This window comes from Columba livia, chromosome 18 (genome assembly GCF_036013475.1).
Source record: "Columba livia isolate bColLiv1 breed racing homer chromosome 18, bColLiv1.pat.W.v2, whole genome shotgun sequence".
Taxonomy (NCBI): Eukaryota; Metazoa; Chordata; class Aves; order Columbiformes; family Columbidae; genus Columba; species Columba livia.
Genome location: NC_088619.1, coordinates 10,947,549 through 10,974,990, shown reverse-complemented (window position 1 = coordinate 10,974,990; position 27,442 = coordinate 10,947,549). Strand labels below are relative to the sequence as shown.

Here is a 27,442-nt window from a genome sequence, read left to right as displayed (position 1 = left end):
CGGGGGGACACGGAGCCGTGCCAGGCAGCTCCCACCCCATCAGCAGAGGTAAGGCAGCTTTCCCGGGTACCCGGGGTCAGTCCTGCCTGGTTAAGCAAGTCCATCATGAAGCAAACATTGTGATTCATCAATATGGCTACAGGCAACCGAGTTTTTAGCCACACGGCCACGTGCAGCTGTCATTTTGCATTGCCGTAATGCAAAACCAGCCCGGGCTTCCTCTGGGAGGAAATTCCTATCACCATCAAATGTACCCGGGGGAAATGCCTCTCGGCACACGTGCTGGGATGCACGGCCCTGGCACCCATCATTTATCTGTCTCCTCCTCGTTGTAAATTAGCCTTGAAATGCAAGTGGTTTTTTCTGCTTGCCATGTGTAGGTGCTGTGGTCGCACCCCAGGTGCTGGTGCAGCCAGAAATCAGCCCCCAACTGCAAAAATTCCCTACCTGCCAGACCCAAAGAAAAATGCTTTAATACTCTTCCATGGGAGTTATATCTTTTCAGGAACAGAAGGTGGCAGCCGAGCTTGCAGTGAGTGCCTGGCATAAGTAGCTGTGATATTGCTCAGAAGTGTAAAAGCGTTTAATTTCTCGGTGCATGGCGTGGAGGCAGCGCAACCACCCCGAGCCCAAGGCAGCAGCCCCGCAGCGAGTGGTGAGCTCTGGGTTTACGGGATCTGTTAGGGCGATGCTGGAATGACAGCGCTTTTCCATGGATGTCCTTGGAAACAGGCCTGTTTGTTCAAGTCTGTGAAATTCTGTTGTAAATATATGTGTATATATATGTATATTTGCACCAGCAGGTGCCTCATCCTGCTGCATCTCCCCACCCCATACAAAGCTCTGGATTTGTCCATGCTGGGGGCTGCTGGCCCTCACTTGGGTGGTCCCCTGGGTTGCTGCCTGCTGTGGGCAGCTGGCTTCAATTCCAGTCTCCAGTGGGTTTTGGTCCCTTTAATTTGTGCTGATGAGGTGGGAGGTGGGGGCTATAAAAGGTCTGTGCTGATGAGTGGGGGCTCCTAGGAAGGGTTTTGCTCTGGTTAGGCAGAGCTGCAGCTGCATCCATCCTGCCTTGCTGGGTGGAGGAGGGCGATGGGTCAGGTAAGAGTTCTCTCTGCTCTGGCATTGCTGCTTTTCAACTGAAGTTTATTTCATCTTATCCTGAAACCTGATTTTTGCAGAAGCCTCTGCAGGCATCAGCAGAGGTCTCCTGCTCTGCCCAGTGCCACTGCAGAACCTGCTGGGGCTGTGGGTTGAGCATTCATAGGTGATCTTTATGCCTAGGAAAGCAAACAAACAAGGTTAAACTGGGGTTACTAAACCCTGTGTCTCGTGGTCTCAGGTGCTACAAGGTCTAGGCTTGTTTGGGCAGCTGGGGACCTGTCCGTGCTGGACCGTGTCATGGGACAGAAGAAGGTTTGTTGATGTGAAGGGCTTTAAGTGAAAGGAAAGCTGCTGATAGCTTTAAAAGCTATCATTTTATGTTTGTTTTCACAAAAATAGAAGCTCTCCTGATATGTATATATAAGCCATGTGTGGATGAAAATGAGAGCTGTTGCTCTCTAAGCAGGAGCAGGGTGGTGGAGGTGGACCAGAGATAATAATTATGGTCCTGGTGAGGAATACTTTGATTAAAAGTATTAATGAGTTCCTCCAACTCTCAACCAGAGAATACTGTAATCAGGTGGTAAACTCCTGAGTGGATAAACCACGCCGCTAATTCTTTCACTGCAGCAAAGCTCGTGTTATACTTGGGATTTCTAGTTTCCACCTAATCATCAGCCTGCAGCTGACACTGCTCATCACTCATTAATGACAGCTTTAACAACAAAAGATGGTAAAAAAATGATGTCCCAAGAAACTAATTCCTCATCTTCAGAAAAGTCTCTTCAGACTTTACATGTGGAGGGAGCTGCTTCTTCAGGTCTGCTCTGTGCCACGGCTAAACATTTGGTCATTCACTGAAAAATCATATTTGGGCACAAATCTGATTTTCAGGAAGGTTTCTCTCCAGCTGCCATCACCCAGAACAGGGAGTTTCAGTTTCCAGGTGATGATGGTGAACTCCAGCTGTGCTTTCTCTCTATACCAGCATACTTTAAAAAGAAAACCTTTGGATTGTCTATGACTTTGTCCAAATTCAGATGAAAACCTTGAGCCCACAACAGAGCTGCAGCCTTTGAGATTCCTGGTGGAGTCTTTTGACCAAACCCCTTGTTTCTTCAATACTTTATTTTAGTAACCCTTATGGACATTTTTAACAAATAAAGAGGTAAATAACAAGGCTTCCCTACCCAATTTTGACTAATCATTGGTAGTTCAAAATGAAAGATAACTTTCCTACCCTGTGTATTTGAGAAATGTGTAGGCCATGCTCCATCTAGAGACAAACAGGACAGCAGCAGGAATGTATCTTCTACTCGGTTCCCTGCTAATATTCAATTTATAAGGAACACCTTTAGCTGGGAATTGTTTTCAACTGAGGCGCGTGGGTACTGGCAAAATGAGCTGCATTGCATTAATGTTCTCTTAAAGATTCAAAAATGTTATGCAACAGAAATTGCCAATTCACGCCACTTCTTTAATAGACTTTCTAATACATACTTTAAAAACTAGTTTTTAAAAAGCCTGGATTGTGGAGTTTTCCCCTTGAGCTGCCTTGACTTGCTATGAGGAGCAGCTTCAAAGCCATTTTTCTTTTCATATGCTTGCCTGATGTGTCTAACTGAGCATGATTACTTTTTCCTGAACAAATAGATAATTTTGCCTTATTTATAAGTAGAATACCAGGATTCTTTGTCTTTGACACTATTGGGCTGAATCTCAGGATGGCTCAGTGTAGCTTGTATTCATTATTTAATGAAATTTGTTTTGTGGGCTTTTTCCTTCTGCCTGAATTTGCTTCCAAACAGTATATTTTTGCCATAGTGCATCCAAACACTCTTGGAATAATAGTTAGGCGAGTAATAACCCATTTCAGTTGAAATTTGCCATAATAAGCAAGTAATCCTTCACAGGTCTCTGTTCTGGTAACAATGACGATGGAAACATGTAATTTTCTCCCCAGTCAAATGTTCTGGTTGGGTTTGGTGTGTGACAGTAGCTGTGCAGTGCCTGAACTCATTACAACAGCCACTGGGAAAAGGGCTCTTGCTGGTGTGTGAATTCTTGACACAAAATGGCTTTTTGGGCCATGCACTAATTTTTGCTCAGATTTCCAAGGCCCTCGTTAAATAAGTTCGCTGCAAGAAAAACCAGACTGACTCTTAGGATGGCGAAATGCTTGTGGCCGTAATGACTTTGAGTCAAAAGCTTGAAGTGTTGCCGCCCCAACTCGGGCAGATTTCCGAGCTTTTTCCCTAAGACCAGCATGGAGCTGGGGGTGGGATGGAAGACGAGCCTTGATGTGGCAAAGGGGTGCTGGGGGGACGTGCTGAGCTCTCCATCTCACACCTCCCCATCCCGCCGTGCATTGCCTAGTCCAGCTGCTTCCAGCTTGACATTATTAGCAGAAGGGCCCTGAGATGAATTTGCCTTTAGAAAACTTGCCTGAAGGGTCAAGATGAAAAAAAATGGAGCGCAAAAGCTGCCCATGGAGTTCAGCATCACTGGTGGGATGGCTCCTCACTGCAGTGGCCAGCTCAGAAATGAGGGCAGATGCCTGAAAGGAGAATGAATGCATTACAAAAAGCTCAATCTCCTGGTTTTACAAGTGGTAGTAGCAGGACCTTTGCTAATGTCACGGCTTTCCTGGAGTCTCAAACCTCTCAAAGCTGCCTTCCAGGAATCACAGCCTCCTTTGTGACCCCAGAGGATAAAACGGGTTTTGAAGATGTTAAGAGGCTCAGCAGCTTCGGTGTGAATCTGTGAGAGCTTTGCATCACCTACAAACCCATTTTCCTTAGATCGCTCCCTTCTTTCAGGACTGTCAGGCTGTTTTGTGCTTAAGCTTTATTCAGACCTTGCAGTGAGAGATCCCTGTGTCGGGTGTGCTCTTGTGAACTTGGAGCAAAGCGTTTGCTCTGCGTTGGGATGGTGATGCGTACCCAAACCCTTTGCTGCAGCCCTGCCTGTGGGTTTGGGCTGGCAAGGGCTACGGTGAGGGGTGTCCCCACCAAAGCTGATTCACCCACCAGCACAACTGAGTGAGAAGTTGGTTAGATTGACTGCAGGCTGCGAATAAAGCTGCCAACGGCCTGAGCTGCTTGGACTGCTTGAATTATATATCAGTCCAGAGCTATTCTGTGGTGTGTGTGTGGTGTGAAGGCAGCAACCCCTCCGGGATCAAGGTGTGCGGCCGGGGGAGCGCTGCTCCTCTCTGTGTCACATCAGTCCCTTCCCCTGCTCTCAGTGCAGGGGTGGAAAGCAAAAAGGAACAAAACAAGATGGGGATATCCCTGCTCTATCAGGGAAACAGGCTCTGATAGTAAGCAGGGAGGCAGGAATACATCCAAATCATGGAAACATAAATCACTCTGCAGCAAGTGCTTATCTGTAAGTTCTGTTGTGAGAGCCAGACGCCTCCTCAAAGCCCCAACTCCACTTCCCATTTGCAATCAAAACGTGAACCTCAAGAAGGTACCTGGAGACACATATTCATGGGAGACTGCCCGGAGCTGTGGGGTCTATAGGGGGACTTGGAAACCTCGCATCCCCACACCAGAGACCAGCTGCCATCCTTTCTGCTTCCCAGAGCCACCAGTCTCGGGGTCGAGTGACCTGCTATATTTCTTGCTTCTGTTATCTGTTTTTGTTTTCCATTTGTCACTGCTGGCTGACTATTATGGAAATGATCGTGGTCGTGTTAGTGCTGGGGCTGCATGGTCCATGCACCGCTGGGTTTGCAGAATTACCTCTGGGATGAGCTGGCGAGTCACTAGGGTGTTCGTCAGCTGGCAATTTGGCTCCAAATTCATTGTCATTTCTTAAGCTGGTGTATGAGAGAGGGTCTGAATGTCCTCACCGCAGAGATGCAAACACTTCACCTCCTTCCTCAGAATACCCTACACATGGACCTGGTTAAGGGATGTTTCTATATTTTCTCATACAAAGCCAGCTTTGTCTTTCTGCTGGTGTGCACGGGTCTTATTCTGGTCTCATTTACACTGCTGTCAACTGGAAGTAACCCCTCTGAAGCCAGAATAAAAAATGAAGCTCCTTGCCACGTTTACATATTCTGCTCCTTACAGCATAATTTGTCCTAGTTTTTAAGTACTGAATGCCTTTGTAGGAATTTCATTATAGAGCACAAGTTTTGTCAAGTGCATTCTGCTAGTTTTGCTGGAGGTTGCTAAGCACAGTGTATTTTTTCTGAAGCCTTTGTACTGATAAGTATATTTGCCGATGCCACCAAAAAGATTAAAAATACAGCATGTAAGAAAACACAGCTTTGTGTCTCATTCCTGGGGAAGAAAAAAAGACATGTTCTTGTAGGGGAAGGGCTTTTTGTACCAGGAAAACTATGTCCAGTGGCTATTTGTGATGCAAATATGGACAATCTGAGGGTAATTTGGAGGATCTCAGACTTCTTGCCCAATGGTACAGCAGTCAGTGCTGATAATAGATTTCAACCCATCTGCAAGATGAACACCTGCTGTGCAATATGGCTCTGCAAGGATTATTTCTCCCTGCATAGCTGGAGTAAAATCTCCATTGCTGGCCGCAAGACTGGGGGCATGTTGCCTAAAATCTGAACCGCGTTCTAGTGCAAGGCTAGCAGTTCTGTTGCAGTATGTTTTAATACATTGCCTTGACGTTTGTGTGGATTTTAAAGGGCTTCTTTCTTTCTAAACAAATTTAATTCCATTACTAAATAATGCATTTGGCCTCCAACCTGACTTGTGCTAGTTACTCACGTGCTGAATTGGTTTTCAGTCTTGTTTGGAAACACTATAGAGTTTATTGTCTTATTAAAAGCACCTAATGTGAGCTTTTATTTTATTTTTTTTTTAAGACTGCAATGGGTCTCTAGTGACACCAGATAAGGCAATAATTTTTCACTAAACTAATTATCAGAGCGGAAGATGCTAATGTGTTGTGCCAACTGTGTCTCCTTGGTTAACATGCAGCATGGTCACGGCTGTTCAGCAAGACTTTACATCTCGGGAAGCAGAAAACGGAGCCTGTATTAAGCTCACCCTTGCTCACTCTTTTTGCAGCCTTGTTAACATGTTCGAGCTGTACTGTAGTGTCTCTGCCTGCACTTACAGTGTTAATTAAATGTTTTTAATTCCAAGGAGGACTGACAGGGACTTCAGGCATTAATTTACCCAGATTCTTAAGGGTATCAGATGGTTTCCTGCTTGCAAAGGTCCAGAGCATCCAGTCTTCAAAAATTACGCTTCTTCAGCTGTGTTGGAAATTGAGGTACTCAAAGTCAATGGCTACTTTTGAAACATTCCTGAAATGTTTCTTAGAACATTGAAACAGGTCTCTGTGCACAACTGGGCGTGATCCTGATCACATAGATGAGCTGGGGATGACGTAAATTACCAAGAATGGCTTCTCATTTTCAATTAACTGCAGTATGCAATAAGGGTGGGCTTTAAAAAGCAACACAACAAATTAAGAGTGTGCAGAAATCCTACCCCTAGATGTGCAAAGCCTACAAAAAGCCATAGGTGCTAAGAAAAAATGTCCTTTTCTAGGAAGAAGAAAAAGAATTAAGATTGAAAGAAGAAAAGTGAGGTTTCACCTTGAGCAAATGCAGCGTGTGCTTCTCCAGCTCTCCTTGGAGCAACTACATTTGAAAACAGAATTGCAGCCTCGGTCAGGACTGGGATTTGTCTGTCTGATTGCTGTTAGTCCCCCAAACAAATAAACAAAACACAATTATCTTTGAATGTTACCCAGACTAATGTGTAGAGCACGCACTGGGGAGGAAATAGAGTAGAGGACACCAGGCTAAAAATCATTAATTGGTAATGGAGTTTGTATATTTGTCAACAAGACAATCAGCTTGGAGAGCTGAACGAAAAGAAAACAAGCTGCAGAAAAACAAATGCATACTGAGCCTTGTCACTGGTGTTTATTTAGCAGCCTGTCACAAGCAGAAAATGTGGATCAAAGGTAGGGAAGGTGAGGAAGGAGCAGCTTCAGTCCGAGGCATCTGTTATGCATCGCATCAGGGTTCACTCCTGGATCAGGGTCTGTTCTGCCACTTTGTGTTACATCAAGCGAGTTGTGAAATGATGGAGCCTAATGCAGAGTGAGTGTTGGGAATGAGAAGTAAAACAACAAACCATTGTTTTCTTATTCATTACTCACTGTGGTTTTTGGGGTTATCCAGGAACAGAGATGCTGTTTTAAGTGAGGTGGGGAGTTCAGGTTGCCAGACTTGGCTTGGTGAGAGAGCACAGCAAATTGCTTATGGGATTTGATGTTGTCCCATCCTGCCTTCAGAACAAAGCACGCTGGTAGGAGGTTTGGGTTTTCCTTTTTTAATCATTGGAAAAACCTTTACAAAAGAACTCTTCACTCTAAGTTAAAAAAATATATATCTGTTTCTTCTTTCTGCATCTTTTTTCTTAGTCTCAGATGATTTTATTGGGCTGCACAGCTACAAACCTGGGTTGTGTCCCCTCAGTGTGAACGTGCAGGGTAGGGCTCATTGATTTTTGGTGGTGGCGGATTCCATCTCCTCAGGGATGCTGCTGGTGAGATGCAGGTTTCCCCTTGGGCCACCTGAGCAGAGGTGACCGCTGGTCCCAAGGGACATACAGAGGGAGCTGCCCTCAGATGCATTTTCTGCCAAGCAATCTGAACATTGAACTACCTGGATAAGGAGATGAAAAAGGGTGGTGGGGGAAGAACCAAGAGTGCAGGAGGAGACAAAATGTCAGTTGAAAAATAGGCATTGTTCAGCTATCAAAGAACAAAATGAACTTGAAATCCAACTCATAATTTTCATGTCTTTGCATCAGAAAATAATTTGGGAAGTGAATTGAATTAAATTATTGGAGTTCTGTTCAAAGACTTTGATGGCAAATGCTTCTCTCCCTTCCTAGCCAATGCCAGTGCAAAGAAGACAAATGATCAGTTAGAGAAATTGCGGCAAATAAGGGAAACAATGGATTTATGATATTTCTTATTGTACTCTGTGAAACAAAAACATTTCGTGTACTGAGCAGCTTCAGAGTCTTGTTCCTTAAATTTAGCTCATCTGTATCCACTGAAGACTGTGACTGTGCAGGTCTCTGACAGCAACGAGCTGCCTTGGTGACTTTCCACTTCCATGTGCAGCATGGATGGAAGCACCGGCTACCTTGGCCACTGTAGCTGTGGGTGTTAGTCATGTCCTCCAGCTGTAGCACGTGCATCTCCCAACCGTGTTCATAGAATCATTTTGCTTGGAAGAGACCCTCAAGATCATTGAATCCAACCATTCATGTAATTCTGGCAATAAGCCATGTCCCTAAGAACCTCATCTATGCATCTTTTAAACACCTCCAGGGATGGTGACTCAACTGCTTCCCTGGGCAGACTGTTCTGTAAAGAAATATTTCCTAATATCATATCCCACCTCAGCCTCCCCTGGTGCAAATTGAGGCCATTTCTTCTTGTCCTATCACTTGCTACTTGGGAGAAGAAACCAACACACTCCAGGCCACAGCCTCCTTTCAGGTAGTTGTAGAGAGGGATAAGGTGTAAGTCACCTCCAGGATTAATTGGTATTGAAGAACTTGCTTAACAACCACAACTGGCACTGATGTCCGGGGATGTACAGCCTCCCCATCCCTGGCCAAAAAGACCATCCCTGTGGCAGGTCAGTGTGTGGGGAGAGGAAGCAAATGGGGTGGGCTTGTACCAGCCCCTCCGTGGCCACTGCTGCACGGCGGGGGTATTGCCGGCTGCCTGGGTGTACAACAGCACCATCGTGTTTTACACTTCAACCCTATTTATTTTCTAAGCCTGGACTGGTGGCTCTAATGCCCAACTGGTGCTTAACCGCAGCAAACACCTCTGGTTTCACCACCGTTCATCGTGTTTCCTTACACTGATGGCTTTGGATAGGGGCTGCAGCAGAATAATCCACAAACTGACAGTGCCCCTGGGGACTCAGGCTAGGGATAATTGCATCCTTTTTATAGTGCTAATAATTAACTATTAAAACAATTTACTAATGCATGTAGTGGCTATTTTAAATGAAGAATTGATATGACTTAGCACAACCATGAGATATGGGCTGGATGTAAATATATCAGAGTGCAAAGCCAGCCTGCATTATAGCTTGTTGAGGTCAGAATCTATTAACCATAATTCCTCTTAGCCTAAATTATCTTCATCTATGGAATAAGTTTTTCTTACAGAAATTATTCTAAAACCTTTAAAACCAGAGCTGCATGTACTCTATGATATGGCAATGTATGGTCTCACTCACTAAGTGGAGGAGAGGGGAGTTTATATAAACTCCAGCCAAAAAAATATTGTAGTATTGCCAAATGTAGCAAGTTTAACAGATATTTTAGTTAAAAAATAATGAACTCTGTGTGCATGAATAGATGAAATTATATTTACTGGCATGAATTAAATGGGTCTAATCTAAATCAAAATGGCTGTTGAATGGTTGTGGCATCTATTAACAGAACATGGAAACTAGTTTTATCCGATTCTTTATTTTAATAGGTTTCTCGTATTTACACAACGTAACAGTCACAGAAAGTTTAATTAGATATCTGAAATCTCCCAGATCTTGTCAAAGTAATTTCTGAACTCTCGACATTTCTGCGACAATACTGTCCTAATTCTTCTGGTAGCGTTTTCTTAAGAAGACTCTAATAACTAACAGTCGTGTCTGACAAAATAAAGATAAGCTGTTATTTTTCTCCAAGAGATGACAGTTCCATTTTTCAAAAGAGAAGGAAAGGTTGCTCACTGGTTTACTTCCCGCAACAGCAAAATTTTCAGGTGTGGGGTTGGCAAAACAAAGAGTTACTTGCTGTAGGTAAAGGGGTATTTTTCTTTGCATCTAACCGTTGCGCTTGGATGGAAAGGTCAGGTGTGTCAGAGATGGTTAAGGCTTTGAAGAAGACAGATGTGTGTATGCAGAAAGAACATAAAGGGGATTGGAATAGCTTAAAGGAATAAGCAGAATTGGAAAGATCTGGGCTTTAAACTTCATTCTGCTATTGAAGTCATTGTTAGTGCTCTCCCGCACTGAGCAAAAAATGTCAGGGGGGAGGAGGGAGGGAAGAAGAAAAAATGAAATATTTAATACATTTCTCTGGTTATCTCAACTGCTGGAATTACAACAGTGCAATTTACTCCAAGCTTTTAGCAACTGAGTAGAATCCACTTCACCTTTCTTTCCTCCTGTGAAGCAGGTTGCTGTTTCTTCTCCAGCCCTGGGTTGGGATTGTGGGAACAAGTGTTGGCTGTGCTAAAGAACCGGTGGAAAAGAAAGAACAGGTACCCTGCAGGCTACAAGCCCAGAGAAGGTAGGAGTACGTGTGTGTGCAGCCTGGACCTGGCTGTTCTCTCATTCTCAGCAAGGCAGGTTTCTATACAACAATCGAGCTGGTTTTGCTGAGATGTTTAGCAACCAAAATCTCCTGTCTCTACCCTCCTGTCCCTCTGCAGAGAGAGTTGTGGTCCCCACACCCTCTCCTCGTACCTTGTGGCATGGGATGCTCTTGTAGGACAGCAAATCCTGTGCATCCCCAGCCCTCTGCACGGGGTATTTTCAGTGGCCTTTTGAGCATCATCTTGGGACGATGGTGTTGGACCACCCGCTGCAGCCCATTTCCAAAACCCATGAGGTCTGTATAGTATTTGCTACGTTTAAAACCCTTTAATAAGGTGGGTGTTGCTCAGTGCTCTCCAGCATCTTGTGGCACTGGGGCACCCACACCCCTTCTCCCACCTCCACGAGGCTGCAAACACACAAAGAACTGTAAATAAAACATTACGGTTTGTCTAAACAAGAAGAAAATCCCCGACACGTAATTAGTTTATTGAAAATGGGAACGGCTTCTGGCACTTTCTTTCGCAAGGCTGCAGCCTGGGGTGTCTGTGGGTGTCTCGCATCAGCCGATACTCATTAAATAATCCTTTCCGCCCATGCTGCCCCGTTTGGTTTGTCTGCCTCGATGATGTTCCACGAGGGACTGATTTGGGAGATTGAAAAGCTCCTGCATCTTCGCGTTATGCCGGCAATGTCCCCTCTGAGATGGGATTTGAATTCCTGGTCCCTCACATGTAATGTTCAACATGCCATATTTGCCACTTCTATTTATTTTGCTTTTTAATGCTTGTAAGACTGGAATGCTCCTTTTTATAGAGGCATTACAGTTATGGGTAAAAAGTCAACGTCTGCCAGCTTTTGCAGTAGAGATGCTGTGGGGTTTTTTTCTCCTTGCTACCTAGAAACCGTTGTATTAATAGTCATCTTCTTGGAATGCCTTCCTGTGAAAAATGTAAAGATTCGGGTAAAAAGGCAGAAGCATTTTTGCTAGAATCATTCACCTAAATAATGATTTTTAAAAAGGGGGGGCTGAGGAAGGATAAGGTGAGGATTTGGGATTTCCAAATTCTCTGTAAGAACATGGGGATGTTTTGAGAAATTTAGAAAAAAAAATCAACATGACACTTTTAATGAGCTTAATATTGAAGTCTGAGAGTGGATGTTGACCTTGTAATGGGTCTCTGCTATGACAAAGGGCTTATTTACAGCCACAGTAGCTGTTGTTATTTTTCATTCTACTAAGTAAATGGTAGTAGAATTATTCGCACGATACCTTTGTGTGGAGCTCAGTGGAAAGATTATTCCTTTATGGTTTTTGAAACCTCATCCTCCTTTCCTCATAGATTAAAAGAAAAAAATCCAGTTGGATAAACATGTGTGTGATGAACCTAAAAGAGTATCTAGAGATTTATCTGTTGAATTTCCTAGGCATATATTTACTGGATACATCACAAAATAGTGCATTACTTATTTGTTAATTTAATTGAATAATTATTCAATTGAGTCTCGTATGAGAGGAGAAAATGTTTCTCTACTAGCAGAGCTAAAAGCACGTGAAAAACCTGTAGTTGTGTTCCAGCCCTTCTTTGCATAGATCACTCAAAAAACGGTGGCTTGTTAATAGTAGTGGCAGTAACCATCTAACAACCTGAATGAGGAAGGCTCTAGCAATTGGCAAGCATTCTCATTTTCTCCGTGCTAAATATTTTGTCAAGGCTTTTCACAACTTTGGCTGCTGCAATTTCTCGTCTCTCTCCAAAAGCCGTTTTTCTTTCGAGCTGATGAGACTTGAGCTCTCTTGAGCAAAACCCTCATGTTTCCCAAAGGTTGTTTCCCAGCCCTGGAGAGCAGCGTTGTGCCACCGCAGCACCAACCCGGGGCCACGAGCTTTGGTGGGTACAGCTGGGTATTGTCCTTACACGTACCTGGGAAGGGGAAAACATAATAAATGAGGAGCTCAGGGGTTTTGCTGGAAGCACGTGGTTTTGCTCACCCCACCATGGGGACAGGTCTCTGGTGTCCCCTGGCTCCTCAGATAACTGCCAACTCCTCCTGCTCTTCCAAACTGGTGGCAAGTCATCCCAGCCTCAGCAACACCCATCTACTGTGGCTGGGATACTGGTGGCACTGGTGCTGCCCAACTTGGCACCACAGCCCCTGGAGGTCTGTGAAGTCCCACCAGACTATCCAGAATTTTGCTGATCTCTTTATGTTCTTCTAATCATCCTTCTGACAAGAGTCTCCTGGTGGGTAGACAGAGAAGGTCATGTTGGTTTGTGATCTTTTTCTGGCTTATTTTTTGACAATTTCAAGTACAAGGGCTTGAGGTTTTTCTTTTGCATTGCTTTTGATTTGGATCATATTTGCAGCAGATTGGCTGCTCTAGCACAAGCCCTCTTACAAAATCTTCTGCATTTACAAGTTACTACTAAATGTCAGTTGTAGAACTACTTGCCCCTTACAAAAAAAATCCACACAACCATTGGAGAAGCATTTAAATGTAACCTGCAGGTGATACCAACAAGAGGAACTTTATCACCCTGTTGAGTGCAGAAACTTCTTTTTCAATTGTACCAAGTTCAAGTGAGTTTATACATGGCGTTAATAGGATGTAAAGCATTACTGGTCCTACCAGCTTTTCCTCCAGAGCTCTGTGTTACATTGGGGTCAGTTTTGGGTCTCTTTGGATAAAGAAGGGGAGGAGAAGAAACCCTTGGGACCTTATGCTGATTAAAAATATATTAATACTGTCTTTGTCCTGATGAGTTTAGAGTTCAGCCATGGAGTAGGTGTTTGCTGAGTAAGTGTGCTCTGCCCTGGCCTCGAGTAGACAGGCAGCATTTGAGGTGCGAAGAGAGATGAAAACCAATAAATACACCACTTACCATTTACTCAGACCAAAGAAAATACTTCATTGAGGCAGCAGTGTAGATTCAAAAAGACAAGTTATGGTTCCACGGCATGGAAAAACAGCTTTTCAGACACATAAGTGCTACAAACATCTCATCAAGAGCATGTTTTTGGTAACTTGTGCTCAGCAACAGAGGCTGCAGTTCCAGTTGTTGCTCAGCTAAGAAGATTTCCTGGTCTCTAGTGTAGAAATAAAAGAACCAGAGCACAGGAAGAGCAGATAAACCTTGGTTTGAATGCTTGTTCTACCACTGACCTCTCGGAAGTAACGGCTAGCTTTAATTTTACCTTACAATTTCCTTTCTTAGTAGGCTGAGTGTTTATAAAACTTTTCCAAGTGAGCTGCCAGGGTGTGCTCCTGAAAGACCATTTCTCCAGTGAATAATCGGCTGAAATTCTAATGAGAAAATCCTTTCACTGGGCAACAGCCTTCCTACTCCAATGCTGCATTATCAGCTCAAAATTATTCAGACAGATCTGAGGAATTTTCTTTAGGCAGCTTAGGAGATAAATTCAGTGCAGCAAGTTATCATGATTGATTTAAGTATTTAAGACTTATCCTAAAAACCTGTTTCGCTCAATTCGCCTCCTAACCCATTCCCAATGGAGCCCTGCTTTCCAGGTTCAAATGCAATCTGAGTGCAGCAAGCAATTTCCCTGTGGCTGGCTGGGGTAATTCTCCTCCATCCTCTGGGTGCGGGTGACGCCGTGTTCCAGCGGCAATAACCTTCCCGACAGATTGTTTCATTTTACACTTCATGGGACTCCAGTGGGTCTCACCGTGCTGCTCTGCTACAGCGTCTTCTCCTTTGTTTGAAAGAGGATTTATATATATATAGATGTATAATTTATATATATATATATATATATTTTAAAGGACATTAGAAAGACGAATGTTAGTTTGTTTGTGGAGTGACGAGGAGTTGTTTCTCGGGAGTCCTGGCAGTGATCTGCAGAGTGCGCAGGGCTTGGCGAGAGCCCTCGGAAGCGCCATCCATGACGGTGACGATCCGCTCCCCGTTTCATCTTCTAGTCTGTCTGAAGTTCGTGCACGGTTGTGTGGAGTAGCTGTGTGTGCGTTTGTTTGTACGGCATAAATAGCCTGTTGCTGGGCTGTTTACAGGTGAATTATTCCATAGACATGACTGATAACGGGTGGAATGACAAAAACTCACAGGCACATTTTTTCCCTTTCCCTGCCCCATCCTCATTGTACCGTACTCCCCAGAACTTACGTTTCCCTCTGGAAACTGCCCTGAGAAGGAATGCAGCTCATTCCAGTAGTGTCTTGCCTGGCTGAACCCTCGGTCAGCACATCCATTTCTCCACCATCAAAAAGATAATCGGGTTTTTTAGCTGCAATTCAAGCAGGTCCCTTGTGCTAGAAAATTCCTGTAGCATCTCATCAGGCTGCTGCCTCTCTAAATACTTTGAAATGTGGTGCAAAATCAAGTCTGTAGTCCTATTAACCCCTTCTCCCACTCCCTTTTTAACACTTTAGAGTCAAAAGTAACCCCCCGCTCACAGCTTTAACTCATACTTCAGATAATGTTTAATGTGACATTTAACACTGCAATGGATTTCCCAGCTCTTAGGACATGGACAAGAGGTAAGACCTGTGAGATGAAACCGCATGACAGGTAACAGGCACGGTGAACTTTAGATCTGTGAGATGTGCGTGATATTAGTTCATTCTGTAGCTGAATGTGAATGCTATTGATATTTAATATCTTACCAGGAGGGATGAATGTTTGAAGGACAAGCATTTGTAATTTGCTTTGACATTTGACATGATCAAGCAAGTAAAGGAGTAATATTCCATTTCTCCATTGTCAAAAAGATAATGAGTTTCATAACTATTGGTGTTATGGGGAAAATACAGCCTATGTGTAGTGTAAAATGTGTGAGCGCTGCTATATATTCTTCTATAAATTGTATATACCCTGTTCTTTTGATGGCCCTATTCAAACACAGCATGCCTACCCTTTTTAATTTTCTGGTTTGCTGTGCAAGCCTCTAGCAAAAGAGACTTTTTTTTTTTTAATGAAAAAATGCTTTCTTCAAATTATTTATAGAAAGAGCAGTGCTGTCATCGAGTCTGTCTCATCATATCATTCTTGGGTATCAATTTCTAGGCTCCGATGACAAACCATAGCAGCTACTTTTCCAATAGCAGCATCTGGCTTCCTGGCAAACTCGAAATGTAGTTATCTGGAAAGCTTCAGAGGTGCTTCTGAGCACATTTTATTTATTAGAAAGCAGTTGTGTTGCTTTGCTTGCCATGACTAAGCCAAAGAATATTTAATATATTAAAAGGAACAGTAGAATTAAGGCCAAGCTGTTGCCCCTCAAGTGGCAAGAGAATGACAATAATTTTTCCTCTAAGATAGCTGTTTCTTTAGCTCTCAAGGACAATCTGAAACTCTTCATGCTGACTTCAGATGACCTTTTGTAGAACTAACAAAGAAATTGAGCCTTATAACCCCTCAAACAAGTTCACCTTTTTCTAGACACAGCTCTGGGTAATGTGATGGTGACTTCTCTGCCAACCTTCTCTCGCTGGAGGCAGTAGACCGTCACCCAGAGCGGGTTCCTCAGAGGTGAAAGACACTGTGTCTTTGCAATATATGATGAATAACAGAAGGAATAGGTGTGTTGGTGGGTCAGATACTGTACCAGTCCTCAGAACAAGTGAATTCAGCCTGTATTTTGCAACAGAATTTATGACCTTGGATCCAGCTCTGTGAAGGTCTCCTGATGTAGTTCAGTGGGTATCACGCTAACCTGTAAGAGCTGAACCAAGGTATATCAAAATATAGTTCCATGGACAACTTTAATATTATTCCTTCTTAAATATGTCTGTGATCTGATGCCTTCTGCCATGTCTTGTGTTCCTGCAGGGTTCTTCACTCAGGCTGGAGATCTTGGGGCTTGTGGAGCTCTGCTGCAAATCTGGAGAGTCAAACCAAATCCCACCACTACCCCGTGTATAAAACGACATTATATGACACTGCACAAAACATATGAAACATTTCTCCAGTTATTCATACATACCCTAGTCCAAAGGAAATTATTAAGGTTTGTTTTTTTTTTTTTCCTAATATCAGCATCAAATTAGATAGGAAAGAGATCAAGACCCACAGGAGATTACAATACTCAATTACACAGATGCCCTCCTTATAGCTTTAGGACATTCCTAGATGCTAAAAGTCATTCTCACAAGCGTAGAGCTAAAAGCTGAGAAAGGACAAGGGAGGATGAAATATCTGTTCCAGGCTTTGATGATGGTTAGACTACATCTACATCAAAAGCTCTATTTAACTGGAGTGATTATTTGCATTCTGAGAAAGAGCTCTCTGGAGTTTTTCTTGAGCAATTTCCAAAAGCTTCTTTTAGTGAAATTCTACTATTATTTTTTCTAGATGATAGATTAATTGTTAGGATTTTATTAGTGACAGCTCTCACTGAATTCAGTTAAAGCCAAAGTTTCATCTCCAGAGTAACTGTTAGTTAGTTCAGAAATAAAATGATCAGGCGCAGGATTTCATTTAAAGCTTTGAAAATCAGCATCAAGGAATCAAAACAATTCTGTTTCATGTTTCTGTTTCTCCAGTGTAAAAAATAATTCTGGGTTTAGATACTCAGCCCTGCACATTGTTGGGGAGCGGGGAGCTCAATTACAAGGAGAAGCTGTGGGGCTTTCTCTTCGCATTGTCATGAGCTTCTGTCTCTGGTCTGAGCTTGGAACAATTGGGTCTAATTCTGATTGGGAACGGAGGATGCTACTGCAGTGCAAAACACACTGCCAAGGCTGCTTCACTGCTACATCCTATGGCAGTATTTTAGGGCTGTGTTTTAAGCAAAGTCTGCAAATCAAAGGTTACATGTTGGGCAACCTTTACTACATGCAGTGGGTCAGATAGCTTTCGTGTTTAAGAAAAGACTACACGCTTTCTTGCTATTGAGGATCATAAGCACTTTTGCCTTCCTTCCGCCACAAATGGAGATTATTCAATGGTTGGATTTAATGAATTCAAAATCCTTAGAAAATCACTAGAGCCAGACATCAATGTAAAATACTCCACCAGCTTTCAGTAGTGGAATATAATATTAGCTCTCCCACAATCTACTTCATGCATTTCAAAAGAATAGAGAACATTTTTAAACTAAAGAAGATAGCTTGGGCAGAAAATGATTGTCTGCCTTGGATGCTTCTCCGTAACCCTTTAGGAGCCTGAGTTATTTCTCACAGGGCAGCAGAAACAGCAGCTTTCTTTGCAAAAATGGGGGGCGGGGAGGGCAGAAAGAGGAGCAAGAGATTTTGTTAATAAATTCTGTTAATGTGCTGTTATGTTGCACAATCAACAGGACACGGGGTGGTGCTGGGGGTGGGGGGTGTTGCTGCAGAAATGTGGCTCCCAGCATGTGGAAAACCCTGCAGTTGCGTGTCCCCTTTCTGCTGGCTGAGGACCCACCAGACCCACCACGGTTCATCCCATCTCTTCTTGCATGTCTGGACTGGAAGCTCTTGAGGAGGCTGTTTCTGTGGGAGTGGGAGCCCTGCCCCAGCTACAGCCCCCCCAGCCCCTCCCCTGCTCCTTGCTGTGGAGCGCCAGCCATGAGCAGCTCTCTCAGGCAACACAGCAATACAAATAAATAATATTAATTAAGGCTCAATAGGTTTAAAAAGCTATGGAAATAGCTTCTCTCCTGCTGTTTCAGTATCTCATTTTCCCACTCTATCCAAACCCCCAAAGCCCAGAGGTACAAACATATATTTTAAATGAGAAGTTTGTTGAACCTCATTAAACTTAAATGCTCAATCCAGTTTTTCTGAACGAGGCTTCACTCTGCTTTTGAGTTTACCTGACTTCATTCTTCCCTCCTTAATGAAGACATTAATTTAGAAGGTGATTTTGCAAAGGCACTGATAGTCCTACAAACTACAACCAAAAAGCATAACTTACATGCTTAAACCAAGCACCTAACTTTGGAGCTTTTCCCTATTTACAGGCTTCATGTTTGAGCAATTTTCTGAGGTCTCTGTGAAACAAAGACCAGCTTTTAATTTGTATTTGCCTTTTGCTTTCCCAGTTTTTCACAAAAAGGACGAGCAGCTGAAAAGCATCTCTGCATTGGTATGTTGAGCAGTGGAGTCACACAGGCACCTGCAGCCATCCACGCACCACTCGGGAAGAGTGCTGTATTTCTTGAGGTTTGTAGCTCTTGTCCTCCCACTCTCTAATTCATATACATAAAACTGGTGTGCTGCCACATTCTCTCCACACAAATGCATTAGCTGATCAGAAAGGCTTCCCATTCATCTGGCTTGTCACTCGGGTGAGGTGGAGGCAGGACTGACTTGTCAACTTGCAGTGATGAGAGTCGGGGTGGAGGGCAGGATAAAGCAATAAAAAATGGTGTGTATATTTCTCCCCTTGGTTTTCCAAAGGAAGTTTCAGGTGCTGGAATCTCCCATCCACTTTCAATCAGGAGAAAACCAGCAACCCAATACTTGCCCACAGCCTCCTTGCATAACTGATGGTGGAGTGAGGTGGCAGGAGGCAATCATGGCCAAACCACCAGGTTTGCTGTGCTGTAGCTTCCTGGCCGTGCTGACGCTCTCCTCGGGATTGCAACCCTTTGTCCCCACTGTACTTGGCACCATTCTTATGGTGATTTCTAGGACAGCAGAAGGAAGGTGTTTGTGACCCACCTGAGAGATCACAGTGACAGTGCAGAGCTTCGCACCCATCAGGTGTACAACACCTTCCCCATCTCCACACAAATTCTGGCCGGGCTCTGCTCAAACCTTCATCCCCCGTGAAGTTCCCACTTCAAACCTGGCATCACGCTCCTGCCGCCGGCAGAGCCGACTGAGAGCAAACAAAGCAATGCTCGAATCCTGCCGGGGGCTGCGGGTCAGGGGCTGCGGGTCACCGACCGGGCTCTACCCGGCGGGGTGGCAGCAAACCGGGGATCGGGCGGCTCTGCCCCCAGCGGGGGTCCGCGGCCGGGCGGCCCATCCCTCTACCCCTCCATCCCTCCCGCAGCCGGGGCGGGGCGCGGCTGGCGGCTGAGCCCGGCCCCGCGGCGGCGGCGGCGGGCGGCTCCCCCCAGCTCCCCCTCCCCGCCGCCGCCTCCGCCCCCCGCCCCGTGACTCGGCTGCCTCCCGCGGGCGGCGGCGGCTGCCGGGCGGTGTCGTGCGGACCCCCCGCGCCGGTGCGGGGACTATGAAGCACCATGGTGTGGTGTGACCGTGGCGTCCAGATGCTGCTGACCACTGTGGGCGCCTTCGCCGCCTTCAGCCTCATGGCCATCGCCATCGGCACCGACTACTGGCTCTACTCCAGCGCCCACATCTGCAACGGCACCAACATCACGACGGACGAGGCGCAGGGGCCGCCGCGGCGGGCGCGGGGCGACCTCACGCACTCGGGGCTCTGGAGGATTTGCTGCCTCGAAGGTACCGGGGGGCAGCGCTGCGCCGGGGCGGGGGGAGAAGCAACTTCCCGGGGGAACCGGCTGCGCGGCCGGAGCCGCGGGGCTGAGCTCAGCCGGAGCAGGAGCCGCTGCCTCGGACACGGCCGAGGAGGAGGATGGCGTTACCGTGGCAACCGGCATCTCCGAGATTGCCATGGGAACCGGGCAGCGGGATGCGGAGCTCTGCCCGGGGGAGCTCTGCCCGGGGGGGCGACTTCGCTCCGCGGTCCCCCCACCCCGGGGCTGAGGGACCCCGGGGCTTCAGGGTTTGGGGGGCTCGTGGCACGTTTGGGGCTATTTGGGCTGCATCTGAGTCCTCCAGGCCTGGGAGTTGGAGACCCACGGGGGCTTTGGTCTCAGGGACTTTGGGGCTCAGCCACAGGTTTCGGGCGGGACAGCAGAAACCCAAGTTCCTCCCTGTCTACCCTCAGACAGAGACACCGGGAACCCGGTTGAAGATGTTGTTGCTACTGTTTAAGTGCTTCAGTGTACGCTTAGGGTTACTTAATACAGCCTGAGGGTCAGACTGAATAATATTAACAAATAAAAATATACGTGTTTTAGTGGCTGGGGTGGGTGGCAGGACACTCCATTCCCCGCAGAGGCCAAACATGTGGCTCCCTCTCTGAAAATGGAGTTGTAGAGAAGGTGCGGCAGTGAACTGCCGGGACAAAGAAACACATGGGTGTTCAGAGGATTTGTCACCGCAGATCGAGAAAGCCCAGATGGGAAACAACATCTGTCAGCCGAGTGCGCGGCGCTCTGACCGTGGGAAATCGGCGCATCCCCAGGAAGGGGATGCGCAGCGCGGGCAGGCACTGGCAGCGGGGACCGGGGCTGCGGTGCCTCTGAACCCCCTCACTGGCTGGGTCGGTTCTTTGTGTGAACAGCTAACGGAGCCTCAGTGGTGCTGGATAAAAGTGAGAGCACAGAGGAAAGCTATTGACTTCTGCTAAGCTGCTTTGTGGCTCCTGGGGGTGGTGTGTTGGATTCGGTGCACTGAATGCCATCAGCACAACTTGGCACACATGAACTTTGCAAACCTGGTTTGTTCTGACAGACAGCTCAGCCCAGACGAGCCCAGCTGTAGTTCGGACTCCAGCACCTGTATTCAGAGGGGTTTTTTACCTCCTCCGAAAAGGCTGTGGCGTGGTGGAAGCACCTCGTCCTCAGGTCTGTTCTCATCTTCTCCTGCCAACAACTCAAAGCAACAGAGTAACATTTTTCCTCTTAAAAAATTGAATTTACTACCTAATAATAGTATACATAGGTAGAATAGCTGTAGGACAAGAACATATTTTTAGAGAATAAAAAGAGCGAGAAAAAATTACTGAAATGTGAAGGTTTTCAGGTATAATAATAATGCTCGGCTTTATTACTTGTGAAGGAAATGTAACTCTTGGTATGGGCTTTTATGACACCTGGAAACTGAGGGTTTGCATCTGAGAGCTCCTGAGTTTGCCTGAGGGATGCTGAGCATCCTCCACTTGAACCGAAGCTTGTGATCTTTGCTGAGCTTGTTCTAGTGTCTCCAGCCTCCGTGTTCCATGGAAAATAAGTTCGTCTGTACCTTGCAGGAGTTGCTGGGCATGCTCTGCTAGGCCAGGCCTGTCGTCTCCAGGAGAAACCCTTGAGTTTCCCAAAGTCAGGATTTCTGCACAGTCTTCCAGGAATCTCATTCATAGGAATGAAGTGAAGCTTTGACTGAAACTGGTGGATTTTTTTTTCCCCTTGATTTAAACTGGGCTTAAGTAGGGACTTTGTTAAAAAAGAAGCCAGTGAAGTGCTCATCCCTTCCTAAGCACGTTTTATTTGGGAAGGTATTCACTGAAAAATTGCACCCAGCAATTGTGTGCAAGTGAACCTTGAATCCTCATCAATTCAGGAGACAAAAAAGTATTTAATGTGACCCGTTATCCAACAGCTATCGAGCTTTTCTGCTCAAAATTCAAATGCTTCGATTTTGACATGGAAAAGGTTCCTTTGCTTCATAAAATAATAAAACCATTTCTAGAAGGTGATTTAAAACAACACTGCTTTGCTTGTTTCAGAGCATCACTCCTTTGGAGCGGATGGTTCTTTTAGTAAAATCAGCACAATAGTTGCAACTCTGAGCAGATATACAGCAAGAAAATAATGTCAGTCCTAGGTTTTTACATGTGATTAGATGGTCTGGCTTCACACCTATTTTTAGAACTGGTTTTGTGTTTTGGAGTAACAGTTATAAAAACCTACTTTATTTTAAGGGTCTTAAGCAACATTTCACTCACCTCGAAAAGACAAATCTAAAGCTTAAATGTGCAAAAGCTGAAGATACCTTAAACAGCCTCCGAAATTGCTTTTGACATGAATAAAGCATTTTGCAGAGTAAATTTCAGGTCAATTAAAATTTTCCATTAAAATGTTCCTCAACTATATACATAAAACAACTTGTATGCTGCTCAGTATCCCCATTTCCAAGATTTCAGACAAAATTGTTGAAAGAGAGTGGAAAAGAATAACCTTCTAAAGAAATTATTAGGTGTTCCTCAAGGTTTTCCTGTTTATCTTCTTTGAGACAATATTTTACAACAAATTAGCATTGTAATGATAATCAGAGTGATACGGTTTAGGGATCCAGCGTATTATCTTTGTTTGGAGCTGCAGTTGTCTTGGGGATGCAATCACGTTTCGGTACGAGTAGTCGATACTACTATGGAGCTTAGTCACTCAAGAAGTAGCATTAATGATACATCAGTCAAACTCTTGCCTGCATAATCTCAATTTTGTTCTTTTAGCGTGTTTGTCAAAGATGGAGGTAGGAGGCTCATTGAGTGGATTTTAAATAATAGCAGTATTTCTGCATGGATTTTTTAGAACTTATATCCAAGGTAATTGCCTTAGGTAGGAAACTGTTTAAAATAATTCGTGGTATGAACGTGTGTGTAGCAGAACTGGATGCAATCCGACTGAACCTCCGCAGTGAAATGGCCCGGGGGCTCCTTGGCAAAGCTGCTTTTTGGTTTTCCACGGCATCTGTGGTAACGGCAGGTTTGGCAGCTGAAGGTGAACGGTCCCTGTTCGAAGTTCCTGATGAAGCCCCGTGCAGCCATCCTGGCCACACCTGAAATCTGCACCCCCGCACACAAATTAGTATTATAATAAGAGCAAATCGGCTCCATTTCAAGGCAGTGCTGGTATGTCCTGTGTCCACACTCGAGCTACAGTAGTTGACATGAACTGTGGGTCTCTGTCATGGTGGTGAAGACCCAAGTCTTGCAAACACAGCAAATGCTGTGTCTCATGAACAATCATTTTGTGGGCAAGCTAACCTGCAAGAGATTAAACCACCACGATTTTCCAGTAGCCCCTATTCCTATGGTAAATACGCAGCACAACTATATAAGCCTTGCACAGCCTTAGTCACGAGGAGGATCTGCTATGAAAATATTTGCCTAGAAGAAAAAAATAAGAATAAAAACTCTACTTTATCTACCAAAACTGCTTATCTTCGTGAACCATTGTGCTGAAGTTTGATAGGATGGCTCACAATAGAGAGCTCTGCAGGCCTAGTGACATCAAGATACGAAATCAAGTAACATACTTGTAATTTAAATTTATTCAAAGAGTGTTTTATTAAACACTTCGGCATATGAATGTCTTTGAACCCATTGTGTCTACTGCTTTCAGTATTCCATGTTTGCCATTTGCTTTTCAAGTGGTGCAATTGGTTATTGGATTCACACGGAACCATGTGCCTTCCTGCCTGGGTGACGGGAACATTTGTAACTGGGAGGAAGGATCAAGTAAATTCATTTATGACTTGAAAACTTGCACAAACGCACATTTGCACAGTTCTTTGCAAGTCTTCGGGCTTGGATGAATGCGCACAAACATGGGAACTGCTGCTTCCATGGATACTCTTGAAAACAAACCAAAAATGCTTACACAAATGTTTGAGGCAAGCAAATAAAGGAAGGCTGCCATCCATCAATACTGTAAATTCATGGTTCATCCTGGAAGAATGAATATTCTTTAGTATTCTCAAAGCAATGCTATGAAGTCCTAGCACCACCACTATTCGTAGGGAACTAAATACAATGCAGACTTTGTATTCAAATGCTATTGCCAAAGTTTTATTTGTCAAAGAGCAAATATTATATCACGCTGATATCAGACATGATCTGCCTTGGAGGTTATATCCACCGGCACAAGGGAGTGGGTTAAGGGATGGTTGGTCTTCTCAGTCTTCACAGCACACAAGCCCATATTCACCCTGTGGAGGAAGGTAACTGCAAATGGAGAATGTACAAATGGGTGTCTCTGCCATGAAAAACTCACCCTGTGTGTGCCATAACCTGTTTCTTGGACAATATATATGTATTTTGTACATGTTAGAGAAGAACTTTTCTGAGATTCAGACCATGTTTTCATTCCTTCGTTCCATACATCCTGCTCATAGAGCTCCATTTCCTTGGTAAAACACGTGCTGTTGAGAAGGTGCCTGCGCTGCACTGATTGTTTTTTAAAGCAATTCTTAGAGCTCCAGCGTCATCTTTTCAACAGTGTTTGAAGCAGCGCAGCTTTGTCAGCAATTGATGGGGTGATTTTTGACAGCCTTTTTGGGTTAATATTTTTCAAGAGCATTCCATTTTCTAGAGAGACTTTCTGAACTTGGAGCGATCTTCAGGGATGCGAGTTCAATCATCTCAAAATGCTGTCCATAGTATAACACACTTTAAATACTGAGAAATTTTGTGCTGGAGGAACTGTCAGCAGAAGACGGGCTAAGGCATTATCTAGTCTCTTCTCAAATGAAAAAGAAATCACAGATCTCCTAAATGCATCTCTTTGAACATTTGTAACAGAGGCTCTCAAATGACCCTACTGATGTAACAAAACATCCATTCTTCCTGAGACGCTCTGTGAAACAGGGATTTCAAGCTAATTGACTGAATATATGTCGCTTTAATGAATTAATTTGCTTTCTTGAACTCGATCTACTATATAGCCAGTAGGGAGCTATCAGGCTACACCAGGATTTGGGTTTTTTCTTCATGGCAAATATCCCAATGCAAAATTTAGAACCCAAAGACTTTCTGTGCATTAGCGATACTCCCCGAAGGCTGTAAACCAAAGAAAGCGCATTCGTAATCCAACTGTAAAGCTTCTTCATCTGTGCAAGATGTAATGTGGATAATATTAATCTTACCTAGGTTTCAGAAATGTTTTGTGAAGGCTCAAGGATGCGTTGGGTTATACGAACAGGATACCTGTGGCTGTGTTGTGCTGTAGTTACTTCTGTATATAATTATACTGCATAGTGCAAGCGGTTGACAGATGGCATTTGTGGTAGTAGCTGTCAGAGCCATAGTAAGTCATTTTGGGGTTCTCGGGGACCTTTGCAATGTAATGTAATGTAGTCTTTGGGCTTCTTCCAGCAGCCGTTACCTTTAACTGACCTTCTTCCATGGGCTTTATTACTCTTTTTAGAAACTGGCAGGAGCCCGTTGCTGTTGCACCTCGCCAGGGCTTGCCCTGCCTTCTGGCAGATCTGCCAACGCTCGCCAGCGTAAACTGGTAAAATAGGCAAATCAGACAATGTATTTTTTTGTTGTTCCTGTAAAATTTCAACACAGCGATTATTTTTCCGGTGGGTTCTGTCCTATTCGCTGGGTCACTCTGTGTTACTTCTGCCCATACCATGCTGTCCAACCTGTGGTTTCGGTCAGAGTCTTGCGAGGTGCAGAACACACGAACCTCTGCATAAAGCTGGGGTAGAAGGGGTGTATATCTAATATCTCAATTCTGTAGCCTTGTGTGTCTTCACAGAAAGAGAGGAAAAAACAAAAAAGAAGAGATATTAGGAGAGGAGGCTAGTGCTTTCATCTCCTTTTTAACTTCTTTTGATGCAGTACTTAGGTCCTGAGTGTAATTTGAAGTCTGATATTGGTACCTTCCAGTGCCCAGATGTTTAGTTTGTGAGTCAGCTGAGCAGTAACTTCTGCATCCCCAGACAAGAGATGGAGAGGGAGGAGGAGGATGATGGGCTTGCCGGTCTGTGCTTTGCTGGGTTTGCTGCTTCATTTGAGGCCTTTTCCCTGACTAGGAGGGGTCACTGTGCTCCTTCCCACCCACTTTCCTCTCATACTGCTAATAAAAGGGAAAATGATGTGGAGAAACTGGGACAGAGCGATAGGACTGCCCAGCTCAGAGAAGGTGCATGAACACTACTTTAACTGGGTTTGAAGCATTTTGCTTGCAGCTTATGTTTTATACATGCAATATTTTGTGTTTAAGCATGTCTTGTGGAGGGACAGGAATAAGCCTGATTCTCCACTTCTGTAAATTTAACTGCTTTCTAGGAAGGCAGTGGAATTATGCCAATATGATGCAAATATATTAATAAGAGAAGGGATTCTAGATATGTCCCTTCAGTTGGACCTTTTCCTGCTGGTCCTTCTTTTCTGAGCCAGGACTCATCTCAGGAAATATGATAAATTGTACTATCAAACCAAAAAACTGGTCCTGCTTCCAAACATTACTTTGTGCTTATCTTTGTTTTAGATTTCTGTTTACTGGTATTTATTATGTCGCAGACTTATGATTCAGCATCCAAATTCTTACCAACAGATGGCAAGGCAGGATGCACAGGAGTAGTAAAATAAACAGGATAAATGCACAACTGCCCATATGTCTGAGAGGCTGATACACATTTATGACTTCAGAACAAAAGGATGTTTTCGGTAGGCAGCACCAGAGCTGTGAATGGCTTCTCACTGTTTTCTGCCTTGCCCTAAGGTTTCTGGCTTCTTCAGCATATTTTGATCATTTAAATTACAATATATTTTGTTCTCTCTCTTCTATTCCCAGATAGCTGTTTCCTTTGGTTATTTGTTTCTACTCCCAAAGTACAGCAGTTCATTTTACCTTCCAATTTTTAGTGTGGAAAGTGGCTCTTTCCTGGGCTTCAGCTCATATTTCTTCTTTCAGGGTGGTTGTTTTGGCTGTTTTGAGGAGCACACAGAGGTGCTGGGGAACACAGCAACTTTTGAGGCAGTGACTTTCTCTATATTGGGATATATTATAATATTAATGATACGTGGGCTCTCTAATCACTCAAAATAGCAAGGCTCGGGGCGAGCTGCCTGCAGGATGGACAGCCCGGCCTGGGCAGACTTGAGCTACATTTCTGCTCAAATCTGGGGGCATTTTCGCCAGTTGTTGTGTGCTGCGAGTCAAATGCAGTGAAAGCGTTGAAGCCGCTTTTGATCTGGTCTGGCAGGTAGTCCAGCTCTTCTTTCTCCTCCTTCCTGTGGCATCCTGTCCTCTTCACATCTCTTCTCATTCTTTGATTTTTGCCTCTCTTTGCTGAAATGTTACGACTTTCCTTCTGCTAAAAAGATACCTTCTAAATGAGGTTTTTAATGCTGGAGCAAGAGTCTTTCTTTAGAAAACTGGTGGATACTGGCCCAGGTAGAAATTTAAGATTTTGTGTTTTCTCTTCTTAACTCTCAAGTATCTCTGTGTCCTCCTGCTAATGAAAAATGTATAATCATGTACTTATCAAAAGGTATGAGGTTTAGGTTCAGTTTTCTCTACCTATTT

General features: G+C 44.5%; 1 protein-coding gene and 1 long non-coding RNA gene across 4 annotated transcripts in view; both read left to right on the top strand.

Moving 5' to 3' along the window:
* Positions 1–273: 273 nt before the first annotated feature.
* LOC110355329 (uncharacterized) lies at positions 274–19,343 on the top strand. 2 transcript variants are annotated; one of them, XR_010467071.1, is made up of 3 exons: positions 274–655; positions 16,273–16,450; positions 18,467–19,343. It is a non-coding gene; the product is annotated as an uncharacterized LOC110355329 (long non-coding RNA). The 2 variants fall into 2 exon arrangements; XR_010467070.1 differs by lacking the exon at positions 274–655 and adding an exon at positions 10,072–10,436.
* Positions 19,344–19,475: 132 nt separating this feature from the next.
* The window catches only part of CACNG4 (calcium voltage-gated channel auxiliary subunit gamma 4), a 41,560-nt gene continuing 33,593 nt past the window's right edge, over positions 19,476–27,442 (top strand). Inside the window, exon 1 of one of the 2 annotated variants that reach the window (XM_065034970.1) lies at positions 19,476–19,838. In XM_065034970.1, the coding sequence (XP_064891042.1) occupies positions 19,616–19,838 (223 nt within the window). In that variant the 5' untranslated portion in view covers positions 19,476–19,615. The remainder of the gene's footprint in view (positions 19,839–27,442) is intronic. The other variant, XM_065034971.1, reaches the window with a different exon arrangement.